This window comes from Lithobates pipiens, unplaced genomic scaffold (genome assembly GCF_037356315.1).
Source record: "Lithobates pipiens isolate NorthernLeopardFrog02 unplaced genomic scaffold, aLitPip1_a1.2 Scaffold_23, whole genome shotgun sequence".
Classification (NCBI taxonomy): domain Eukaryota; kingdom Metazoa; phylum Chordata; class Amphibia; order Anura; family Ranidae; genus Lithobates; species Lithobates pipiens.
In genome coordinates this window covers 121,750,983-121,776,485 of record NW_027507785.1, presented here as the reverse complement: position 1 = coordinate 121,776,485, position 25,503 = coordinate 121,750,983, and the positions used below count along the sequence as shown (strand labels likewise).

Sequence of the window (25,503 nt, the reverse complement as noted above, 5' to 3'; positions counted from 1 at the left end):
GGAAGGTAGTATTGTGGTCGTGATTCAAACCAGTGACCGTTTTGCTGCTAGGTGAGAGTGCTACCCACTACACCACTGTGCTGCCCATAAAGGATGGCTGGCGATCCCCCTTTGTCTGCGGCTCTGTGCACTGTCACTGTACTAATGACACTGGTTGGGAAGGGGTTAATATCAGTGGCAATCAAAGGGTTCAATGTGTTCCTAGCAGGTGCTTGTGTACTATGGGGGAGGTGCTTTTACTAAGGGAAGGCATAGATCTGTGTCCCTGCTTTGCAGGAACACAGGGTCAATGCCAAGCTTTCCTACTGACAGAATGATGATCTACCATGTTTATGAAGACAGATCGCCATTCTGCCTGTGTACTGAACAATTAGCGGGTGCTGGTGGACATCAAGTCTGCATTACCCACTGCTGGGCTCCTGCTTAGAGTTGCCACCTCATGTCTTTAACCAGTTGAGACCCGCGCTATAGCCGAATGACGGCTACAGCATGGATCTCCTTTGCCAGGACGACGTCTATTGACGTCGTCCCGTGCACGAGCGGCCTATTCGCGCCCCCTGAGGGGCGCGCGCGGCGCGCTCTGTGATCGGCGAGTCTATGAGACTCGCCTGATCACCGATCCGAGCAAGGGGTCGATCCCGACCCCTTATCACGTGATCAGCTGTCAGCCAATGACAGCTGATCATGTGATATAACGGAGCCGGTAATCGGCTATTATTCCTCCTCGCGCTGACAGCAAAAAAAAGAGCCGATCACCGGCGGCCGTGATCGGGACATCAGTCCCGATCACGGCCAGCCCTGCCAGTGCCCACCTGCCCCCTGCCAGTTCCCACCTGCCCCCTGCTTTGCCACATAAATAAAAAATGTGTCCCCCCTGTCAGTGCCACCCAGCAGTGCCCATAGTGCCACCCAGCAGTGCCCACAGTGCCACCCAGCAGTGCCCACAGTGCCACCCAGCAGTGCCACCCAGCAGTGCCCACAGTGCCACCCAGCAGTTCCCACAATCTGCCTCAACAAAGGTGCTGCACCCCAGTGCCACATATCTGTGCCCAGCAGTGCCGCCCATCAGTGCCCAGCAGTGCCGCCCATCAGTGCCACCTATCAGAGCCACCTATCAGTGCCCATCAGTCCCATCTATCAGTGGTACCTATCAGTGCCCCTTAGTGCCACCCATCCATGCCACCCATCTGTGCCACCCATCCGTGCCATCTTATCTGTGCCCATCTTTGCCCATCAGTGCCACCTTATCTGTGCCCATCGGTGCCGCCTTATCTGTGCCTATTAGTGCTGCCTTAACTATGCCTATCAGTGCCCACCAGTGCAGCCTATCAGTGCCCACCAATGCAGCCTATCAGTGCCCACCAATGCAGCCTATCAGTGCCCACCAGTGCAGCCTATCAGTGCCGCCTCATCAGCGCACTTCAATGAAGGAGAAAAATTACCTGTTTGCAAAATGTTATAACAAACTATTAAACATGATTTTTTTTTTTTTTGCATCTTTTTTTGTTTGTTTAGCAAAAAATAAAACTCCCAGCTGTAATTAAATACCACCAAAAGAAAGCTCTATTTGTGGGAAAAAAAAATGATAAAAATGTCATTTGGGTACAGTGTTGTATGCCCGTGCAATTGTCATTCAAAGTGCATCAGCGCTGAAAGCTGAAAATTGGTCTGGGACTGAGGGGGGTTTAAGTGCCCAGTAAGCAAGTGGTTAAAACCAAACACATCTTAATTACACAAGTTCTGTGGCTGATTAAGGTGGTAATTAAACTCACTTAGTTCCTTATCTGCATTTAATCAGCTTCAGGACCTGGATAATTAATGTGTTCGGGTTTTACAGGGATGAAGTGGCAACCCTTCTCCTGCTGTGTGTGATCACAGTGGGAGCGAGCCGCCATCAGCGTGCATGCACGCCCCAGACCCGGAAGTGTTGCAACAGGTACATGATCTGGCCGTGCCACTTTGCCGCCATATATCTAAGTTATATGGTCGGCAAGTGGTTAACTGACAATTACATGGTCGTATGACACCATACCAAAATAAGATGTATGTCCTTTTTTCCCACAAATAGAGCTTTCTTTTGGAGGTATTTGATCACCTCTGCGTTTTTATGTTTGCGCTATAAACAACAATTTTGAAAAAAAAACTATATTTTTACTTTCTGCTATAAAACCTATCCAATAAAAAATCAAATGTCTTCATCAATTTAGGCCAATATGTATTCTACATATTTTTGGTAAAAAAAAAGAATCCCAATAAGTGTTTATTGAATGGTTTGCGCAAATCTTATAACGTTTACAAACTATGGAATTATATATATATATTTTTTACTAGTAATGGTGGGAATCAGTGACTTATAGCAGGACTGTGATATTGCAGCAGACATTCTGACACTAACTGACACTTTTTGGGGAACAATGACACTAATACAGTGATCTTTGTTAAAAATGATGCCCTATCACTGTACTAATGACACTGGCTGGGAAGGGCTTAACATCAGAGGCGATCAAAGGGTTAAATGTGTGCCTTGCAAGTATTTATGTAAACTGTGGGAGGTTCTTTTACTAGGGGAAGGGATGAAATGTATTCCCTTCTTTGCAGGGACACAAGTCCCATCTCTTCCCTCCTGTCAGAACGGTGATCTGACTTGTTTACACAGGTGGATCGCCGCCCTGCCCCTTTGCAGAACGATTGGTTTGTGCCGACGGACATCGGGGTACCCAGCTTCCGCTGTGTGTAATCACAACGGAAGTGGGCTGTACATATATATATATATACACATACACACACACATACTCACTAGCTACTTTATTAGGTACACCTGTTTAATTGCTTGGTAACACAAATTGTTAATCAAGGCATCTAGATGTGGTAAAGACGACTTGCTGAAGTTCAAACCGACCATCAGAATGGGGAAGAAAGGGGATTTAAGTGACTCTGAACGTGGCATGGTTATTGGTGCCAGACGGGCTGGTCTGAGTATTTCAAAAACTGATCTACTGGGATTTTCACACACAACCATCTTTAGGGTTTACAAAGAATGGCCAGAAAAATAATAAATATCCAGTGAGCGGCAGTTGTGTGGACGAAAATGGCTTGATGTCAGAGAAGAATGGACAGACTGGGCGAGATGGTAGAAAGACAACAGTAATGCCACGTAAACACGATTGGATTATCCGGTGGACTTAGACCAGCGGACTAGAGTCCGCTGCACAATTTGATCGTGTGTGGGCTCCAGCGGACTTTTTCTTCCCAAAAGTCCGGCGGACTTAAAAAGAAGACTTGCTTCAAAATTGTCCGCTCGGCTTTCTAGTGGACAATCAGTTCGTCTGTGTGCTAGTCCGGCGGACCAAATATGACATATGCTCAGAAGCAAGTACAGGACAGAAGCGCTCGGTCTGGTAAAACTAGCGTTCATATTGAAGCTAGCACATTCCTCACGCTGCTAATTCTGTGATCTTTTAATACAGAGCATTCTTTTCTTCTTTATAATGCTAGAAGAATGAAGTTGCTTTGCTGCTTATATTCACACAGAGTTACCGTATCACAAACGTCTTTCTTCATTATTTATTCTCATCTCATGACTAAAATTCTAGTTTTTAAAAGTAACATCTCCATAAATAATGTTTACAATTCTTTTTTAGACTCATCTTTTATCATTTTAGATTCCAACAATATATATATTTTCAAATACCAAAAAATCTAGGGGGTTTCCATTTTTTTTTATATTTTTTTTTTTTGGAGTTTCAAGTTACCACATTCACATTGTTAGCTTGTATTTTTTATGAACCTTAATGAGGTTGGTGTCCCTTGTTAAATTGACATAGGGGGGTTATTTACAAAAGGCAAATTCATTTAGCACTACAAGTGCAAATTGCACTTGAAATTGCTCAGAAAGAGCACTTGGAAGTGCATTCGCTGTGGATCCGAGGGGCACATGCAATGTAATGTCAAAAAACAGCATTTTAGCTTACACATGATTGGATGATAAAATCAGCAGAGCTTCCCCTCATTTCAGATATTACCCTCAGATTTACAGCGACTACACTTCCAAGTGCACTTGCTGTGCAATTTCAAGTGCACTTTGCACTTGTATTCCAAATTGAATGTGCCTTTTGTAAATAACCCCCATCGTCTTTTGACATGTACCTCACAAACAAACTGTCGTTTTGGAATAAAAACACATATTAAATTTTTTGGGGAAAATTAAATGTCCATTTATTATGGTTAAAACAAAATAAAGAGGAAGGCAACACTGGAGACACTTTTGGAGTTTGTGAAGCCTTTTGTCCCCCAGGGCACACATCAAGTCAGTGGCCAACAAAATTTGGATCCTGCGTAGTCCATAAAATAGGGAGCACAACATGGTCCGGGAATCTCACAGACCAGGAACAGCAGCAGATGACATCTATGTCCCCAGGCTGTGGTACTACAACAGCCTGCGTCTTCTGTCAGACCAGATTGAAGCCAGGCAATCACTTCCGACTCTTCCGTGCAGCCTTCCCTCCATGCTGCCCTGCAGCCTTCCCTCCATGCTTCTCTGCAGCCTTCCTTGGAGGCTGTGCCTCTGGTGGTGGACTTGTGGCAGGAGGAGGAGGAGAAGTTGGAGTAGGGGCTTCATCATACAGATGTGTGTTTGTTGTAAGCTCGCCCCTCAAACCCTTCTGAAGGGCCTCAAAAAAAAAGAGCCTCACACAGTTGGCGTTGGCCCTTCTCCAGCAACCTAGAGGCCAAATATGTCCCATAGGCCTCTTCAGCATTGGGGGGTTGGCTCAGAAATTGACTTGCCTCACGAATGAGAGCAAGGGATTCCTCTTCAGTTCTGGTGGGAATTTCGGAGGGGAGGGACTTGGCTTTCTGTCAGGCTCTTGCTGGGCCCAGCCACCTCCTGCCTGCCGCTGGTCCCGGCCTCCTCCTCTCTACCACTGGGCATGGCCTCCTCCTGGTTGTGCTCATCCTGTGTAGAAAAAAAAAAGGGACATAGTTGTATTTTTTTGCTTCATCAATCACAGACAATTTTCCGTTTCTCACTTGCAAATTGATTTCCTGACGCCAAACCATGGCAGCATACTAGTGATAGAGCTCCGCCTCTTGACCATTCCCTCGGGACCAGTGAATAGCATAAATGAAAGGCCTAGTTAGGCCTCATCCCATTCTTCCTTTTTTCCTCATACCTCAATGCACCAGTGAAGAGTAAGCAGTACTATGTCCCACCCTCTGCCTCTGTGCAGCATTCGGCTGTGTTCAAGCCTCTCCCAGTGCAAAGTGTCAGCGCTCAGGCTGCATGCGCTATAGTCTGGGAGCTCCTTCTGTGGGTCTTATTGGGGCCCTTGCAGTGTTTGCTCTTTAGGAACAAAATTTTCTTTTAAAATTGGTATCTGCAGCGCTTTACGCTCTCTTGGCTCCTTGTGCCATACAAGGTCACCTGTATCTTTTACCTATGCCTTCCTCCTTTGTCTTTCACTACCTTTCCCATTCCTTGCTGTCCTCTGCAGGTGTTGCATGTGTGTGTAGGTATGTATGTATGTATATGTGAGGTGTGTGTATACGTATATACAAGTTAAAAAAAATGTGGGTATGCATATGTGTAGGTGTGTGGGGGAGTATGTAAATACATGTATGTATTGTAGGGGATCAGAGGGGTGAAAGGCCGGTTCAGACAGTTCAGTAAAATGAAAAAGGCTTTATTCAGAAAAACAAACAGAAGAAAACGACAGGCTTGTCTTGTCACACAGGTGCAGAGATAGGAAAAGTTCAGTCTCTTTAACCGCTTCCCGCCCGCCCTATAGTCGAATGACGGCTATAGAGCGGACGCTCTTGTCCGGGAGGCCGTCCCTGGACGCCCTCGTGTTTACTTCCAACAATGTGCGCCGCCACGGGCGCGCATCGGGGAAGTTTTGTGTTTGCCGTGTCCCCCGGAGACAGGCAAACACAGATCGCTGTAAATGGCCAATCACAGCGGCCGTTTACAGCGCGATCGGCCTATCCAATGAGAGATGATCTCATATGTAAACATATGAGATCATCTCTCAGCGCCGCTCTCCCTCCTCACACAGACAGCGTGTGAGAGGGGAGAGATGAACGGCTGCAGCGGCCATAAGTGAAAAAAAAAAAGTAAAAAAAAAGTGCCATCCGCCCCAGTGCCATCCTCCCCCAGTGCCATCCTCCCCCAGTGCCATCCGCCCCAGTACCATCCGCCCCAGTACCATCCGCCCCAGTGCCATCCTCGCCCAGTGCCATCCTCCCCAGTGCCATCCTCCCCAGTGCCACCTGTTAGTGCTATTTGTCCCCAGTGCCACCTGTTAGTGCTATCTGTCCCCAGTGCCACCTGTTGTCAGTGCCACTTGTCCCCAGTGCCATCTGTCATCAGTACCACGTATAAGTGCCATCTTTCATCAGTGCCACGTGTCATCAGTGCCACATAGTGCCATCTGTCATCAGTGCCACATATTAGTGCCATCTGTCATCAGTGCCACGTATCAGTGCAATTTGTCATTAGTGCCACCTGTCAGTGTCACGTGCCATCTGTTGTCAGTGTCACGTGTCATCAATGCCACTTATCAGTGCCATCTGTCATCAGTGTCACGCATCATCAGTGCCACGTATTAGTGCCATCTGTCATCAGTGCCACGTATTAGTGCCATCTGTCATCAGTGCCACGTATTAGTGCCATATGTCATCAGTGCCACGTATTAGTGCCACGTGTCATCAGTGCCACGTATAAGTGCCATCTGTCATCAGTGCCACGTATAAGTGCCATCTGTTATCAGTGCCATGTATTAGTGCCACGTGTCATCAGTGCCACATATTAGTGCCATCTGTCATCAGTGCCACGTATAAGTGTCATCATTGCCACGTATCAGTGCCATCTGTCATCAGTGTCACGTGTCATTGTACTGGTGCTCCAGGGCCTTCAAAAGTGTAATAGGTAGTCAACAAGTTAGATGTGTAATTTATGCTCCTAGAACACCTGATGGCGCTCCCTGCATGTTGGGCTTCTCTATGAGGCCAGGCTGTGAAAAAGTCCAACACATGTGGTATTGCAATACTCAGGAGGAGTAGTAGAATTTTTTGGGGGTGTCATTTGTGGTATACACATGCCATGTGAGAAAAATAACCTATTACAATGACAATTTTGTGGAAAAAAAGAAAAAAAAGAAAAAATCTTAATTTTGCAAAGAATTGTGGGAAAAAATGACAACATCAAAAAGCTCACCATGCCTCTTACTAAATACCCTGGAATGTCTACTTTCCAAAAAGGGGTAATTTGGGGGGTATTTGTACTTTCCTGGCTTGTTCGGGTCACAAGAAGTGAGATAGGCCACCAATACATCAGATGTGATCAATTTTGTATGATTCGCACCACAGCTTGTAGACTCTCTAACTTTCACAAAGACCAAATAATATCCACTAATTTGGGTTATTTTTACCAAAGATATGTAGCAGTATAAATTGTGGCCAAAATGTATGAAGAAAAATTAATAATTTGCATAATTTTGTCACAGAAACAAAGAAATATGCGTAGGCAAGTGGTTAACCAACAGGCTGATATATAGACAAAGTACAGTGGTGTGAAAAAGTGTTTGCCCCCTTCCTCATTTCCTGTTCCTTTGCATGTTTGTCACACTTAAGTGTTTCGGAACATCAAACCAATTTAAACAATAGTCAAGGACAACACAAGTAAACACAAAATGCAATTTGTAAATGAAGGTGTTTATTATTAAAGGTGAAAAAAAATCCAAACCATCATGGCCCTGTGTGAAAAAGTGATTGCCCCCTAAACCTAATAACTGGTTGGGCCACCCTTAGCAGCAACAACTGCAACCAAGCGTTTGCGATAACGTGCAATGAGGCTTTTACAGCGTCCTGGAGGAATTTTGGCCCACTCATCTTTGCAGAATTGTCCTAATTCAGTTACATTAGAGGGTTTTCGAGCATGAACGGCCTTTTTAAGGTCATACCACAAAATCTCAATAGGATTCAGGTCAGGACTTTGGCTAGGCCACTCCAAAGTCTTCATTTTGTTTTTCTTCAGCCATTCGGTGGTGGACTTGCTGGTGTGTTTAGGATCATTGTCCTGCTGCAGAACCCAAGTTCGTTTCAGCTTGAGTACACAAACAGATGGTCGGACATTCTCCTTCAGGATCTCTTGGTAGACAGCAGAATTCATAGTTCCTTTTATCACGGCAAGTCTTCCAGGTCCTGAAGCAGCAAAACAGCCCCAGACCATCACACTACCACCACCGTATTTTACTGTTGGTATAATGTTCTTTTTATGAAATGCAGTGTTCCTTCTACGCCAGATATACTTGGACACACACCTTCCAAAGAGTTCCACTTTTGTCTCATCGGTCCACAGAATGTTGTCCCAAAAGTCTTGGGGATCATCAAGATGTGTTGTGGAGAAATTGAGACGAGCTTTGATGTTCTTTTTGCTCAGCAGTGGTTTTTTCCTTGGAACTCTGCCATGCAGGCCATTTTTGCCCAGTCTTTTCCTGATGGTGGAGGCATGAACGCTGACCTTAACTGAGGCAAGTGAGGCCTGCAGTTCCTTGGACGTTGTTGTGGGGTCTTTTGTGACCTCTTGGATGAGTCGTCGCTGCGCTCTTGGGGTAATTTTGGGCGGCCGGCCACTCCTGGGAAGGTTCACCACTGTTCCATGTCTTCGCCATTTGTGGATAATGGCTCTCACTGTGGTTCGCTAGATTCCCAAAGCTTTGGAAATGGCTTTATAACCCTTTCCAGACTGATAGATCTCAATTACTTTCTTTCTCAATTGTTCCTGAATTTCTTTGGGTCTCGGCATGATGTGTAGCCTTTAAGGATCTTCTGGTGGACCTTACTGTGTCAAGCAGCTCCTATTTAAGTGATGCCTTGATTGTGAACAGGTTTGGCAATAATCAGGCCTGGGTGTGGCTAGAGAAATTGAACTCAGGTGTGGACAACCACAGTTATAGTATGTTTTAACAAGGGGGGCAATCACTTTTTCACACAGGGCCATGATGGTTTGGATTTTTTTTCACCTTTAATAATAAACACCTTCATTTACAAATTGCATTTTGTGTTTACTTGTGTTGTCCTTGACTATTGTTTAAATTGGTTTGATGTTCCGAAACACTTAAGTGTGACAAACATGCAAAGGAACAGGAAATGAGGAAGGGGGCAAACACTTTTTCACACCACTGTACATGGCTCTATGTGTATATTATATATATATATATATATATATATATATATATATATATATATATATATGTGTGTGTGTATGTATATGTGTATGTGTGTGTATATGCATGTAGGTATATGTAGATAAAAAAAAAAAAGGAAAGTGGAATCCTTTCTTCTATATCTACTCCTGATCCTTCTATCTCTTTTCAGCTATCCTCGCCTCAGTTGGCCGTCCCATTTCTTCACAGATCAAAAGTCAGTTACCGCTCATATAAAGACCCTCAACAACTAGGGTGGGTTTTCAGGAAAAAGCGTGCCCTCTCATGCGGATTGGCTTTGATTTGCTTCAGCCCCGCACACCCACGCTCTCAAAAGGGCCGGGCCAAGGCAAGGTGGATGAGGAGCATAGCCCGGATGGCGCTCCCACTCAGGAGAAGAGCTCCAAGGAAGAAGTCTTTGCTCCTCTTCCCCAGAGCCAGCGCCCCAGCAAGAGTTCTGCAGGGCCTGTGGGGCAGTATCTATGCCAGGAGAATGGTGAGTAAACACTACCTGGAGAAATATGCAGCTAACAGGTAATGCCAAATGTTTTTTTGTTATTGATAAGAATGGCACAATATTCTGTTTTGAACTTGCCTTAATTACCTGAAGCAACTGTTACACTTGTATTGGAGACTGTTGCCATAGGAGACAGCATTCTTGTCTGTGCAGATGTGGCATCTTGCTGGATGCTTTTCCCTGTGTAGCTGTCCTCTTGTAGAAGTCTGGGAGTCTGCCGGGTTGGCGTTGCACAAACACATTTGGGTGCCCCAAGGAGAGTAGTAATGTAACGCACAGAGCACTCTAGTGGGTGTGGTCAAATTGTCCTTGCTGACATCATCACCCTTCAGTGAGGCCAAACAGTCGCCTACAGTGGCAACAGTTTGTATATGACTATCTTGGTTACTTGGGGAGCCACAGCCTGGTCTGGGTAATATGTCCGGGTCTCAGGTAGACTGAAACCCTGACACATGATTCAAAACCCGAACTGTCCGGGTGGATCCAGGACAGGTGGTATACCCTAGGTGTCTGGCCCCCATGAATCTACTTTGCAGAGGCTGCCTGCTGGCTAAGTGGCTGGCAATTCTGTCTAGCAGCACTGGGGTTGCTGGTTCAATTCCCCAGCATGCTAATGCTTGTGTTGAAGTTTATATTTTCTCCCTGTGTGGGTTTCTGACCACAATCCAAAGACAATCTGCATCTACTATGCCTTACGACCCACTCTATGAAGAGGTTGAACCCTGTGGGGCCCTCTTTGAGCTATTTAAGACTGAGTCCATTAAACAGTATAACTACATGGCTGGAGGCTGTTGCTGGATCGTCAGGATGCCTATCCTATCCTCACACCTTTAGAGGAAAAGCAAAGCCAACTTTCTCCATCCTAATGGTCGGTGTACCCGGGGACGCTCTGCTAGTTCCTCTGTTTTATTTCCATCAGAGGAAGTGGTGACAGTCGGGAACAGATTTCTAAAGGAGGAATACTTCCACTTGTTAGATGGCTTCTCAGTGCCTCAGTCATCTGGGCACAAAGTCATCATGCATATAGATGATTCCTCGGGTTCAGGGGCACCTGCACAAATTTCAACTAGAATTCTTAGTGTAACGGAGGAAACAGGATAGGACACAGTTAATACGTGTTACTCAGTATGAGTAGTGGTCTGCAGTGATGGAAAGACCTTGAGGAAGTCTCGGTCCATTAGGATCTTTTAGACTGGAGAATTGCTATGAATAATGTCTGCAAGACAGCTGGGAAAATGCACTGTGAAGGACTTTCGGTCAAGACAAACAGGGCTTCCCAGCCAAGGAGGGTAATCTTGAATGTGCTGGGGGTTCAAACAGCTCTTTTAGCACTTTGGCATTACTACAGAGTCAAGGAGGACCAATCTCCTGCAGTTTAGCAACAGGGCAGCCGTTGCCTATATTCAGCTCCAGAATGAAACTCGCAGCGATATGCTATTGGGAGAGGTGAAACCCATATTACCTGGGGTGGAAGATCACCAGGACGCAGACTGGGGCTGCAAGCAGTGGCATTAAAGGGGAAGGATGGAAAACTCTGGTTGCTCCAGTTTCACTCCAGAGTGATCTCTACTTTGTTGTGTGCGAGAAGACATTCTACTTACAACATCTAGGTCTAATTCTGGAACAAGTTTACTTTTTCTTAGTAGGGCGAAACATTGATCCTACTGCCCTTCCAGTGTCAACTGTTCTACACTTCCTCCAGGGCTTAGCCTATCCCCGCATATCTCACGAGTGTGGGCTATATTGGCTATAACACATTTAAATGGGCCACTAATCCTTCAGTCTGCACAACTTTTGAGGGCAGTCATGAGGAGTCGGTCACCAAGGAAGAAAGATCTATTGCAGTTGCTGGAACTCATATCAGTTTAACTGTTTGTTCCAACAGAGCAGTGTTCGGTTCAGGCCATCACTTACAAGGCAGTATCAATTGCAAGAACTTTAAGTAGAAGGTTATCAGAGATTCAAGCTCTTGGAGCTTCAAAGTAAAAAAAAAAAATATATATATTCCTTTCTTTCCAGAAAGTGTAGAGTTGGGTCTTATAGAACATCCTGCATCAAACGTAACAGCAGCATGCTATATAACACACAGCTGGACATTGCCTAACTTTCCAGAACATCACACAGGAAAGTCACACGTACTGTTCATTTTCAGAGTATCTCTCCACGATTGTTTCTTTCAGGTCATCTAAATAAACCTTTTGTCATTCCAGCTGGGAATCATCAAGGGTAAGAGGTTACTGCCTGGATCCTAGCAGGCTTGGTTGTTTATATAGGACTAGGGGTCGAGAGCCTCCGTCAGCAGTGGCGGAGCACTCTACCAGAGCGGTTAAAGCCTCAACACTTTCAAGAGAATCTATGTTGCCCATTTGTACAGGGGTATCATGGTCGCTCCAACATTCCTACTTAAATTTGATGGAATAGATCCTGGGGCCTTGTTATCAGAAGAGTTTGTAGGAAGGACTATTCAGTCCTCTGTCTCATCCTAATAAGAAGATTGGTTTGACAAGTAGATCCCACCCTGTCAGCTAGTTATTTATGACTAGTATGCTGCCATGTTGGTGTCAGGAAAATGGAAAGTTGTATCAAATACTTACCGTAATTTTCCTTTCCTGATGTCAAACCATGGCAGCATACGGTCCCACCCTTATACGTTTCGGTATGCAGCTAAATACAGAGAATGGGGTGGGGCCTAACTAGGCCTTTTATTCACCCACGTCGCCCACCACTGACGTTCCTTTTGACAAATTATCCCCCCCTTCTCTCTTCGTTGCACAGTGGGAGTATATACAGTATATACAGAAAGATGGCGGAGTCATTTCCTTAACTAGCATGGAGGAAAGCCCGTAACCCCATACATCCAGATCCAGGAGGAGATTTAAGGCCACCAACATGGCCTTTGAAGAAATGGTGGAGATGGTGGACATCTTGAGGAGGGAGGACTATGATGGAAAAAAATGGTCCGTACACCCGACCCAATTTGCGGAAGGACCAAATAATGTCCTCAGTTGTGACCACTCTGGAGCAGCAATTTTGGGTACGACGGGCTAAAGACCAATTGAGGAAGCGCTGGTCCAATATTAAAACGAGGGAGCCGGATCAGTATCGAAGAATCAAAAATCGTTCGTATATACACAATGTTTGTAAATAGCGCTCGCTTGCCCTATATAATTACAATGTATTTAGCTGGTACAGGGTTATATTTGCATTATTAAATGCAGTTTAGGATATTGTTGATGACTTTGAAGCTAGAATGTTTTGGAACTTTATTTAATGTAAGGAGAGCACACAGCAGCTGTTTCTACATCTGGTCTCAGGAGCACTAGTGTAGTGTGGGACATAGAACATTTTTTAGGGTAACCCACACAGGGACTCCAGGGGATTCTTGGGGTGTCTCCATCTGTGAAACTTGGCAAAAAAAGGTAAGTATTGCAGTTTGGTTAAAAGGGGAATTTGAATTGTGTCTTCAACTTGGATCTTTTCACAAACAGACAATTGTACACCATTTCAAAGCAATGTTTCATATTCCTATTTCTGGACTCAAATATCAGTGTGCTAAAAGTATACCTTTTGTTTCATTCTCATAGGGGAGCAAAGACTCAGACAAGAGTCAGAGGATCCCAGGACCCCCCGACCTCACCAGCCTGATTGGGTAGTTAGCCCAAGCCCACTCAAGGATGTGGAGGAAGGAGAGGTGGTGGAAGTGGGTGAGATATGCACCCCACCAGGTGAGGGTCTGAGACCCCAGCTTAAGGTAATCTATTTATGCCTGCATATTTCTAAAAACATTTTTTGTACACAATGTTTAGGTGATGATCTGGTTGTAGAAGGGCAAGCAGCGGAGCCATTTACCACTGACAGCGCCCAAAGACTCATTGGGCAGATCATGGCCTGGAATAGGCACACTGATAATATGCGCAACCAGATACACAGCATACGCAACTCGATGGAGAGGATGCAAAATCATCTGAACAGCATGCAGCCGGAAATGAAGAACATGATAAATGTTTTGGGGAGACTCTAATCCCCTTTTACCTAAAAACCCAATTAATCATGTTCTTCATTTCCTTTGTAAATGAGAAGATTGTTCTTTTTTTATATTTTTAAGATTTTCTATGCCAAATTTTGAAGATGCATGCAGTGTGTCAACATGTGCTACCTGCCATCAGGGGAACTCAATGTACGCATTTTGTGTTTGCAACCCCTTCCTCATAATGCTAGTAGGTGAGAGGAAGGGATTGCACCCACAAAACACATCCATTGATCCCCCATGATGGGAGATAGCACATGTTGACATTACCCATTTGGACTTCCAATTTGTGTGCATCTTCAAAATTTGGCTTTTACATGGGTGACATCACCTGATAATTTTATACATGTTGAACTTTGTAAGTTCCAGAGTTGGGTATGTTATTTTTTTATAAAAAAAAACCCTGTTTTAAAAGACACATTTTCCAAAAAAATAAATAAATCAAAAATGCAGAAAATAAACAAAAAGCAAAAAATTATATATATTTTAGATTGAGATAAAAAAAACACAAAAAAATCATATAAAAGTTTTAACAAAAAAAAACAACAAAAAATGCACGTTTCAATGTGCACTAATACAAATTTTAAACAACAACAATGTGTGTGGCTTCTTCTTTCAATAATCAATACCAGTTTTGGGATTAATTTTGTGTTTTCAGTGACAAAGGGGCTTATTTACTAAAGGGAAATTCACTTTTCACTACAAGTGCACTAGGAGAACCTAGGAGACAACCAAAAAGAAAAGCAAACAAGAAGAAAAACTCAAGATTTTATCACAAACAATTTTGTTTATTAGTAAATGTAAAGGTTTAAAGGTGAGCTGGCATTGCAATGCCCCCCCCACCATTAAAATAATTTATGTATCTGTCACGCACTTGACGTGCTGTTTGGGGGGCCAAGCCAGGATGGCCAGGATCAAGGCCTGTGAATTGGGATTGTGGAAGTCTGGCCTCATGCTCAACAGATTGCAAATAACTGACAGAATGTCTCCTTAAAAAAATATGAAGCACACAGCAGCACAGGATTAGATGGTTTAGCTTGTATTCTGCGATGTTAATAGATGTCAAAAGCAGACGGAACCAGCTGGCTATAATCCCGAAGGCATTCTCAACAACTCTCCTCGCTCTGGCCAGCCGGTAGTTAAAAACCCTCGTCTCTGGGGTGAGGGTCCTTTGGGAGAATGGCCTCATCAGGTGGTCGCCCAGACCAAAGGCTTCATCCGCAATGAAGACAAAGGGGAGTGGCCTCCACGTTATCCTCATCAGGTGGCAATCCTAGGCCACCAGTCTGGAGATGATGGCCGAACTCCGTCTGGGAGAAGACTCCTCCATCTGACATCCGGCCGTTCTTCCCCACATCCACGTATAGAAAATCGTATTGTGCCGAAACCACCGCCATCAACACTATACTATGGAACCCCTTGTAGTTATAGTAGTAAGACCCCGAATGGGGTGGTGGCACAATTCGAACATGTTTCCCGTTGATTGCACCTCCACAGTTGGGAAAGTTCCAACGGTCAGCGAACTGGGAAGCCACAGTCTGACATTCCTGTGGCGTGGAAGGAAACTGTGAAGTCAAACAAAAAAAAATTATTTATAAGTACTTTTAAACCTAATGCCCTGTACACAAAAGGTCTGATTATATTGTCAGAAAATCCAATCGTGTGTGGGCTCTATCGGACTTTTTCCGTCAAAAATCTGATCGCACTTTCTCCGATCGTTTGTACAAAGTGCCACGCATTGCTCAGATCAAATTATAAGACCAAAACTATTGGCTACTAGCCTCAACGTAGTCCAATCGTAACAAATGAACGTCATCACGTTCCAAACGATCGGATTTTCCGACAACTTTGTCTGACCGCATGTATGCAACACCAGTTTAGGACAAAATTCATCTGAAAAAATCTGACGGATTTTATTGTCGGAATATCCGACCGTGTGTACAAGGCATAAAACTTTGCAAACCGATTACACAAATTTTTTTTTTTTTAACAACAGCAGTATAACATTTTTTAGAAGTAGTATTTAAAGAAATAAAAAATAAGGCCCACTTATCAGATTCCTCACCCCTCTGATGGCCCATAGAAAATAATTTATGGGGGTGGGGGAGGGTTCTAAATGATTTTAAGACCACACATTACACTTGAAGACATTTGAGAGGGTGGGGGAGGGTTATAAATGATTTTAAATCCACACATTACACTTGAAGACATTTGAGAGGGTGGTTTCGGGGAAAGCAGTACAATGGAACTGACAATATAAATTGTTAAAGGGACTAGGCTATGGGTGTATACGGGCCCAGAAGTGCATGCTGGGGAGGTTAGTGAAGGCAAATATGCATGTAGGCCACAAAAGGATAAATTAAAAATAAACAATTTTTAAAAATGCATGCATGAATATAAAGGGGACATTCACAGCATATTCCTATCATGGTAATTAGATAATGATGAAATGAATACAATACATTAGCAAACATTCAATACCTGTAATGTTAAAGGAGAAAACTTACATTAATATAGTCCTTCTGCAGGACCTGAATGATGGCAGAACAGGTCTCTGGGGAGGGGAGTGCCTGTCGTGAACTTGAGGTCCTGTGAGCTTCTCCCTGTCGCCAAGTACCGCAATGTGGCGACGAGCCTCTGCTCCGAAGTGATGGCTTGCCGCATGCAGGTATCCTGCCTGGTGATATAAGGGGTCAGCAAAGCCAGCAGATGGTCAAAAACGGGGTCCGTCATCCGTAGATAATTCTTGAAATCCCCAGAGTTATTCTCACGTATCTCACAAAGCAAAGGCATGTGCGAGTATTGGTCACGCTGGAGCAGCCATTCTTCGTCCATGAACTCCTCCTCGCCCTGTTCATGGACTGGGCTCGGGTCAAAGTATTAACCCCAACACCAAGCCCCCCTACAGCACGAACTCGAGAACAAGTATGTCCACGCACCATGGCTTCAAAACGGTCGACTGGTCAAACAAACTTAACCAAACCCTTGAAGAACAGCAAGGCCTATGAAGTGTGACCTGAAGAACAGGAACGAGCGGACCAGAACCGCCTGCGAACAGGTACGAACTGATCAACACACACTGAAAACCAGATACAAACCTCACAAGCACAGACTGAACCTCAGAAAACGATCAAAATAAGCTGAAGTCTGAAAAGCGCAAATCATCTCTAACCAAACTTCTAACAAGAGATAAACACAAGATTAGAAGAAGGAGCCCAAAGGGTGCCGTACTGGGTCTTGGACTTCCTTTTTCTAGTCCCGTCGTACATTCTGTACGTCATCACGTTAGAAACCGCCGGACTTTTGGAGTGGTCGCGTGAAAGTCCAGCGGAACTCAGCTGCAAAGTCCGTCGGATTGTCCACTGGACTAAGTCCATTGGATAGTCCGATCGTGTGTACACGGCATAACTCAAATAGCCACTTGTTACAACCAAGGTATGCAGAATACCATATAACCTATAGCCTACTTACCAACCAGCTCGCAGACAACCGAATGAACCTGTCTAACAGTGAGCGCACATCGAACCTTGAAGCAGATGAGCTACAGCAGCAGAAGACCACAGCAGGTGACACTCCTATCAGCTAAGAACAGGAAACCGAGGCTACAATTCTCACAGGCTCACCAAAACTGGACAATAGAAGATTGGAAAAACATTGCCTGGTCTGATTAATCTCGATTTCAGCTGTGACATTTGGATGGTAGGGTCAGGATTTGGCCTAAACAACATAAAAGAATGGATCCATCCTGCCTTATATCAATGGTTCAGGCTGATGATGGTGTGCTGGGATATTTTCTAGGAACACTTTGGGCGCCTTAGTACCAATTGAGCATTGTTTAAATGCCACGGCCTACCTGAGTGTTGTTGCTGACCATGTCCATCCCTTTATGACTACAGTCTACCCATCTTCTGATGGCTCCTTCCAGCAGGATAACGCACCATGTCACAAAGCTCAAATCATCTCACAACTGGTTTCTTAAACATGACAATGAGCTCACTGTATTCCAATGGCCTCCACAGTCACCAGATCTCAATAAAGAACCTTTGGGATGTGGTGGAATGGGAGATAGAAACATAGAACATAGGCTGTGTGATGCTATCATGTCAATATCAAACCAAAATCTCTGAGGGATGTTTCCAACACCTTGTTCTAGTCTATGCCACAAAGAATGAAGGTTGTTCTGAAGGCAAAAGGGGTCCAATCTGGTACTAGCAAGGTGTACCTAATAAAGGGGCCGGTGTACGTGATCTGGCACACAGGTGCTGCTCTGTAGCAGTAAAACATGGAACATTGAATTCGGAACTCGCAATACTGAACATATAAATATGCATATATAAAGTGCAGCGCTAATGTCGTAGTGACTCTTATATCAACAAAATTGTGCAAATAAAATCATAAAAAGTACAATCATAATCTCCCATTAAATAAAGTTCTGTTGTGAATAAATAAATGTAACTTCTTGAGTGCTGTAAACTTCCGTTTGTATCATTCACCACCATGCTTCTTCTAGACAATGCTTGATTGTGTGCCCTCCGCCAGCCGTTATACCCGCTCACCTCAACGAGTCAGAATTCAATTCTTTTTTGGAATTTTATTTGCACGATATTTTGATATTAGAGTCACTATGATATCAGCGCTGCACTTTATATATGTCTATTTATTTATTCTTTGTATAGTGAGGCGAATTCACAGTGTACAGCTGCTGCACTTGTTGATATATTGATGCTCAGTATTGTGTATTTGTTAATTTGCACTTAAGGACAGTTAGGGGTGGTGCTGATTTTTATATATACACACAATACTGAACAGGTAACTTGGATCTCCAACACTGAAGTCAGAAGTCCGGACACAGATCTCCCAATTGGACTCAAAGCAATGAACTTGAAACACGGAACTCAAAATTTTGAACACTGAACTTGGAACTCAGAACACTGAACAGTGAACGTGGAATTTGTAACTTGGAATTTGGAACACTGAACTTGGAATATGGAACTTGGAATTAGGAACACCAAACTTGAAACACAGAACTCCTAATTTGGAACACGGAACTCGGAATTTGGAATACTGAACTTGGAACACAGAATCTGGAATTCGGGACACTGAAATTGGAACACGGAACACTGAACTTGGAATATGGAACTCGGAATTAGGAACACCGAACTTGAAAAACAGAACTCGTAATTAGGAACACTGAACTTGGAACACAGAACTCAGAATTTTGAACACGGAAATCAGAATCTGGAACACAGAAATCGGAATTTAGAATACTGAACTTAGATCTCAGAATTCGGGAACTTGGAAATTGGAACACTGAACTTGGAACACGAAACACTGAAGTTGGAATTTTTAACGCTATAGTTGGAACACAGACCTCCAAAATTTAGAACACTGAACTTGGAATATGGAACTTGGAACACAGAATTATGAACACTGAACTTGGAACACGGAACTCGGAACACTAAACTTGGAACACAGAACTCGAAATTCAGAATACTGAACTTGGAATGCAGAACTCGAAATTCTGAACACTAAATTAAATTGAACACTAAATTGAACACGGAATTTGGAACACGGAACTTGGAACACAGAGTTCGAAACACTGAACTTGGAAAGCGGAAATCGGAACACTGAACTCGGAATTTGGAACACTGAACACGGAATTTATAACACTGAAATTGGAACACAGAACTCTGAATTTGGAACACTGAACTCGGAATTTGGAACACTGAACTTGGAACACAGAACTTTGAATTTGGAACATGGAACTCGGAATCTGGAAATTGAAACACTGATCTTGGAATCTGGAACACTAAACTTGGAACACGGAACTTGGAATTTGGAACACTGAACTAGGAATTTGGAATTCGGAACACTGAAAATGAAATGTGGAATTTGGAACACTGAACTTGGAACACGGAATACTGAACATGGAACTCGGAATTAGGAACACTGAACTTGGAACTCGGAATTTGGAACACGGAATTTGGAACACTGAACTTGGAACTCAGAATTTGGAACACTGAACTTGGAACTCAGAATTTGGAACACTGAACTTCGAACTTGGAATTAAGAACACTGAACTTGGAACACAGAACTCGGAATTTGGAACACTGAACTTGAAATTTGGAACACAGAACTTGGAATTTGGAACACTGAACTTGAAACACTGAACTTAGAACTCGGAATTTGAAACATGGAACTCAGAATTTGGAACAATGAATTTGGAACACAGAACTTTGAAATTGGAACATGGAACTCGGAATTTGGAACACTGAACTTGGAATTTAGAACCCTGAACTTGGAACACAGAATTCAGAATTTGGAACACTGAGCTTGAAACATGGAATTTGGAAAATACTAAACTTGGAATTTGGAACACTGAACTTGGAACTCAAAATTTGAAACAGAATTCGGAAAACACTGAACTGCTAACTTAGAACACAGAACTTGGAACACAGAATTTGGAGTTTGGAACACGGAGTGCTGAATTCGGAACTCAGAAATTTGTAACACTGAACTTGGAACATGGAACTTGAAACACTGAACTTGGAACACAGAATTTGGAACACAGAACGCTGAATTTGGAACTCAGAATTTGGAACACTGAACTTGGAACATAGAACTCAAAACACTGAACTTGGAACACAGAACTCGAAATTCTGAACACTAAACTTGGACCACGGAATTTGGAACACGGAACTTGGAACACAGAATTCGGAACAATGAACTTTGAACACGGAACTCGGAACACTAAACTTGGAACATAGAACTCTGAATTTGGAACAATGAACTGGGAATTTGGAATTCGGAACACTGAACTTGGAACACAGCACTTGAAATTCAGAACACTGAACTTGGAAAATGGAATTCATAATTTGTAACACTGAGCTTGGATCTCAGAATTTGGAACACGGAGCTTGGAACTCGGACTTTGGAACATGGAATTCAGAAAACACTGAACTGAGAACTTGGAACACTGAAGTTAGAACTCAGAATTTGAAACACTGAAGTTAGAACACGGAACTCAGAATTCAGATCACAGAACTTGGAACAATGAGTTCTGGATTTGACTCTCAGAACTTTACTCCCTACACAAAGTACCATGGAATGCGATGCACAAACCATCCTCACCACAGAATTATAGAACCAGGATCATATTGTACCACACATTCCATGGGAATGCCTCGTTGTATTTGTCCCCTCCACATACAAAATGTAATAAGTGACACAACACATGACAGTGAGACGTGCTTAGGAACAACTGATTAAAGGGCACAAGTGGTCACCTTCATTTGCTCTAGTCACTCAGCCCGTCCTAGCAGATAGATGGTGCACCATGCACAGCTATTAGGGATGAGGTTAAATACTAAAAAATCCCCTCACATTTTCTTTAAATATATTCCTTTAGATCCGGGTAAAACGTCTATATTATTTTTTAGGATGACTGGTGGATATAAATTTCAAGAACAAGCTTTTACTTTACTTCTTGGACCTTCTCTGTCACACCCCTCTGCCAGTAAGACCACGCCCACAACATATTCTATATAAACAATGTTGTGACGTCAAACCCCACGTGGCTTCATCTTTGTCAGTGAACAAAATGGCGTCCTACTGTCTGCTAGCGGGCCGGCTTCAGGTGAGTGAGGACACGGTGGGCGATGTGTGTTGTGGTACCAGGGGACGGGGAAGCTTTAGTTGCAACTGTTGGACGTAAAGTGCGCTGTCTAGGCCGTGATTTCCGGCCTTTTTATGTGCATGTCTGTAGCCCGGGGTCTAGGTGTCCTCTGCATGTAGGTGACCCGGCCGTTTCCATGGTAACGGACATATGGCATTGATAGAAGTGTATTAGGATGACAGGCTGTGACATTGCGGGTTCAGTCACATTTCCCCCATGGGCTGTGCTGTTCAAGGTGACACCAAGGTGACCGCCGGAGTCCTGACGGGATCACAGGGCTCTGCTCTGCCAAGTGGGCGGCACCAACCCCGGGAGGCTCCTTGTGTCACCTTCACTTACGGCTGTCCTAAAACCCCCTCCATAGGAAGACGCCTATTGGAAAAGCTCGTGTGAGCTGCAAGCATTTTACTGCAGCAAGTCTGAGTTCTATTCCTTCTTCTTCCATCCGCTCCTTATATTCCCGGGCTCGTTATTTACCCCACAAGCTGCTGTGTATGTCTGTATGTGGGGTTACATGCCCTGTCAAGGCTTCTCTTGGTCAAAAACCCCAAATTATTTTCATTTGTTACGTTGTTTGTATGTTCTGGTTAGTAAACATTCACAGCGTGTGTGTGTGTGTGTGTGTGTGTGTGTCTGGGGTTTTATCTGGGCCAATTCACACATTTTGTGCGATTTACTGATGGTTTACTTCATTGTAAAATCTGTCACCCCACCCCCAAGAACACACAGAAAACAATTGTTTCCTGTGTCCCTTTTTATCTCAGTGCACTGTACAGCTGTGTATCACCCTGCTGTACATTGCCATGACTGAAATGTGTGTCTTGTACACATCAAATAAAGTTTAAATAAAAAAAGGGGAGGAGCCATGTGAGGCACTGAATTGTGCACCACACTGCCCCCTAGCACAGCCAGGAATGGACAGGTATTACACTCTAGCAGCTGTCAGTTCCTGTGTGAAAGGAGTCTCAAATGGTTGTGACAGTGTAGTGCCATTAGGCTCACTCCAATACATTTATTTTTCCCTTCCATACACGGTGGCTCGTACTGTGTTTTTTTTGCTGCTTTTGAATATTCACCTGACTGCATGTGGTGTAAATGACGTAAATCTGAGTGTGGTGGTCGGCAAGTGGTTAAAAGTCAACAGCTACAAAGAGTGTAGCTGCTGACTTTTAATAAACGCACTCACCTGTCTCACTCGTCAGCAAATGTGGCTGCCGATGCCTCGGTTCTCTCCCCCACCCAGAGTTGGCATGTCGGGAGTCCTTAAAGCAGAAGTTACACTTTTGGGTGAAACTCTGCTGTAAAGTGGTTGTAAACCCTTACCACTTTTACCTGCAGGTAAGCCTATAACGAGGCTTACCTGTAGGTAATGGAAATATCCTAAACGGTTTAAGAGATATTTACCATATACGCTTGTGCCGACGACATTGGTGCGTGTGCACTAAAAGGGCAGGATCATGCCATTTCTATAGGGTGACCATAGGCTCCAGCCAGTCAGAGCCGGAGTCTAGCCCTGGAAGGTAGAGGGGTGAAGATGGATGCGGAGACATCGCAGGATTAGTTTCCAGGTAAGTGGCACATAATGGGCTAGTATGCATACTAGCCCATTATGCTTTTGGTTTGTAGGGGAATAAAAGTAAAACCCATCAGGATTTACTTCCTCTTTAATGAAGAAAATGGCTTGTTTGAACTGATGTGGTCCAACCAAACTAAAGGTAAAAGACCTTCAAATTTATACAGGTTTTTGAAAACAATTTAAAAAAAAGATTTGGATGCATCACTGCCTAGATTAGATCTACCTTTAGGTAGCATAGTACTGGTGTCAGTGCTTTTCTTTTCCCTGGGCTCAGGATGCTCGTCTGGGACCTTTTTTGGAGTAGGATGCCACGCTGGTGGTTGAGATCAGGGAACAGATATTTCCTGCACAGACTGAACGCAGACGTGCTCAGCTCTAAACTGTCCAAATGCCGGTGTTATGTCCAAAAATGTCCTATCAGATGATGTCCGCCTCGTACTGCGCAGGCGTAGCGCTTGTGCAGTACAGAGCAAAAGGAGATTCGGAAAATCTCTGAAGATGAACGGTGCCTGCACTCTGAGTCCAGGTGCAAGCCCCACCATCCAAGTGGACATAGGGCTGCACATAGTTAGAGGGCCGCTCGCCACGCTTCGGGCACGGCCTCGCTTTGCTCGGCTTTTTATTTTTATTCTATCTATGTCCACTTGGATGGTGGGGCTTGAACCTGGACTCACAGCGCAGGCACCGTTCATCCTCTGATATATTTGGAATCTGCTTGTGTACTGCGCAGTACACAGCGGACACTATCCGATGGGGGACAGTATTTGACAGGACACCAGCATGGATTCCATAAACTGCTTATTCTAATGGCAGCGAAGACATCTGTGTATAATAGACCCCTGATGTCCCCAATAGGGTTTTTCACTACTATCATATAAGGCAGGGCTTGACAAAACTTCTTTCAATCTAGGACATTTCTTTTTAATGACAAAACCCCTTTCTATTATGTAGCCCTAATGTGTATCTTTACAGATGCATGACACAGGGTACTCATCTGCCATGACTCTCTGATTAAAATACTATTTATACATTCTCTCCAGTTTCTACGGTGCCCAGCTCATTGTCATGACAGTTGGGTAGATGGCGCACCACACACCTGCAGCGTCTGAATCCGGGAGAGATGTTGCTTTGGCACTCCAGCTGCTGACGACCACTCTCTCTGAAGCTCTTGGATTCAAACACCACACGCTCTGTGCACCATCTACCCCCCAGTGCCATGGTGCTGAGCACATCACCTGAAATCTGGGGTAAAGCATGCATGTGCTCATTCATTTATGGAGACTGCCATTGCTGAGCTTTTTGGAAATGCTAGTTGCTAGGCTTCCTGTGCCCTGAACACAGAATGAGGGCAGTTATGCTCCTGGAGATCACCCTGAATGGCCAAAGCAGTAATCGTAGCCTTCATGTTTCTGTACAGCAGGCTTCCAGTAGATGGAGTTGAGTCAAGTTGGTGCCATGTGAACAGCCCAGCTGTGTGCCTGGGCTGGACATGCCGGCAGGCGATTACCTCCTTGCATTCCTCCAGGCTGCTGGTCCAGCATCTCTATAAACTGCTCCCGGCTCAGCTTCTCCAGCCAGCAGAGCAGGGTGCTTTGGTGTTGGAAAACTACTGACTCAGGAACCCCCCTCCCTCGCTCCTCCTGCCATGTCAGTGGCTGCCGCTCTTTCGTCTCTCTATCCCCTGGACGTCTACATTCCTGCCGCCACTAATCGTGTTCCGCATAATGGTAGTGGTGCCAAGCAGTGCTCTGTTGTGTCCGGAGGGCATAAAAGACCTCCCTCACAGCCTTCCCTGTAATGACAGGTGCCCCAGCTGCCGACAAAAGCGCAGGCATTAGGATGCAATTTTTAGTCGACTTGGCGCCTGGGATTTGTTGGACGCAAGGAGCCTTGTGATGGTAGAGTGGGGGATAAAAAGTAAAAAATATTACAAGAAGGAAAGCAAGTCTCCAAATAAAAAAAAAAAGCGCACCAGATCCGACTGACAACCTACCTCCCTTTTATCACACGCACATAAGTCTCGAGACCACTTAATTTTAGGGAACCAGATTGTTTACAGTAGGTTTGACACGGCTGACTAATGAGATTTAAGCGTGATTTAATTCCTTGTTGTACAATTTAGATGTTATGTCTAATTTCTATCTTCTGTTCTTAATTGTTTTAGCAAGCCTTAGGCCATGGAGCTCGGAGGTACCATATTTCAGCCGTCCTGTGCCAGAGAGCCAAAGTTGCAATGAGTCAGTTTGAGCCCAATGAATATATCAGCTATGAGAAAGTGGAAAAAAATATTGACATTGTTCGAAAACGGTAAGTGTTATGGTCTTGGTCTCTATGCAGAGTTGTACCAGATTTTGCATACTACGGTTTTAGTAAATCAAACCCTGTATGTTTGGTCATTGTGCTGAAAAATATTCTGGGAATATATATAAATATCCATTGCTGACTCTTTAAACCAGGAGGTTATATTTGCATTATGGAGTTTGGGGGTAGGAAGTTTTGTCTAAA

The 25,503-nt window shown here is 44.2% G+C and overlaps 1 protein-coding gene across 1 annotated transcript in view; it reads left to right on the top strand.

Annotated features, from left to right (window-relative positions):
- Positions 1-21,261: 21,261 nt before the first annotated feature.
- ACO2 (aconitase 2) overlaps positions 21,262-25,503 on the top strand; it is a 61,231-nt gene continuing 56,989 nt past the window's right edge. Inside the window, exons 1-2 of the mRNA XM_077452288.1 lie at positions 21,262-21,383; positions 25,163-25,305. Of these exons, the coding sequence (XP_077308414.1) occupies positions 21,348-21,383; positions 25,163-25,305 (179 nt within the window). The 5' untranslated portion in view covers positions 21,262-21,347. The remainder of the gene's footprint in view (positions 21,384-25,162; positions 25,306-25,503) is intronic.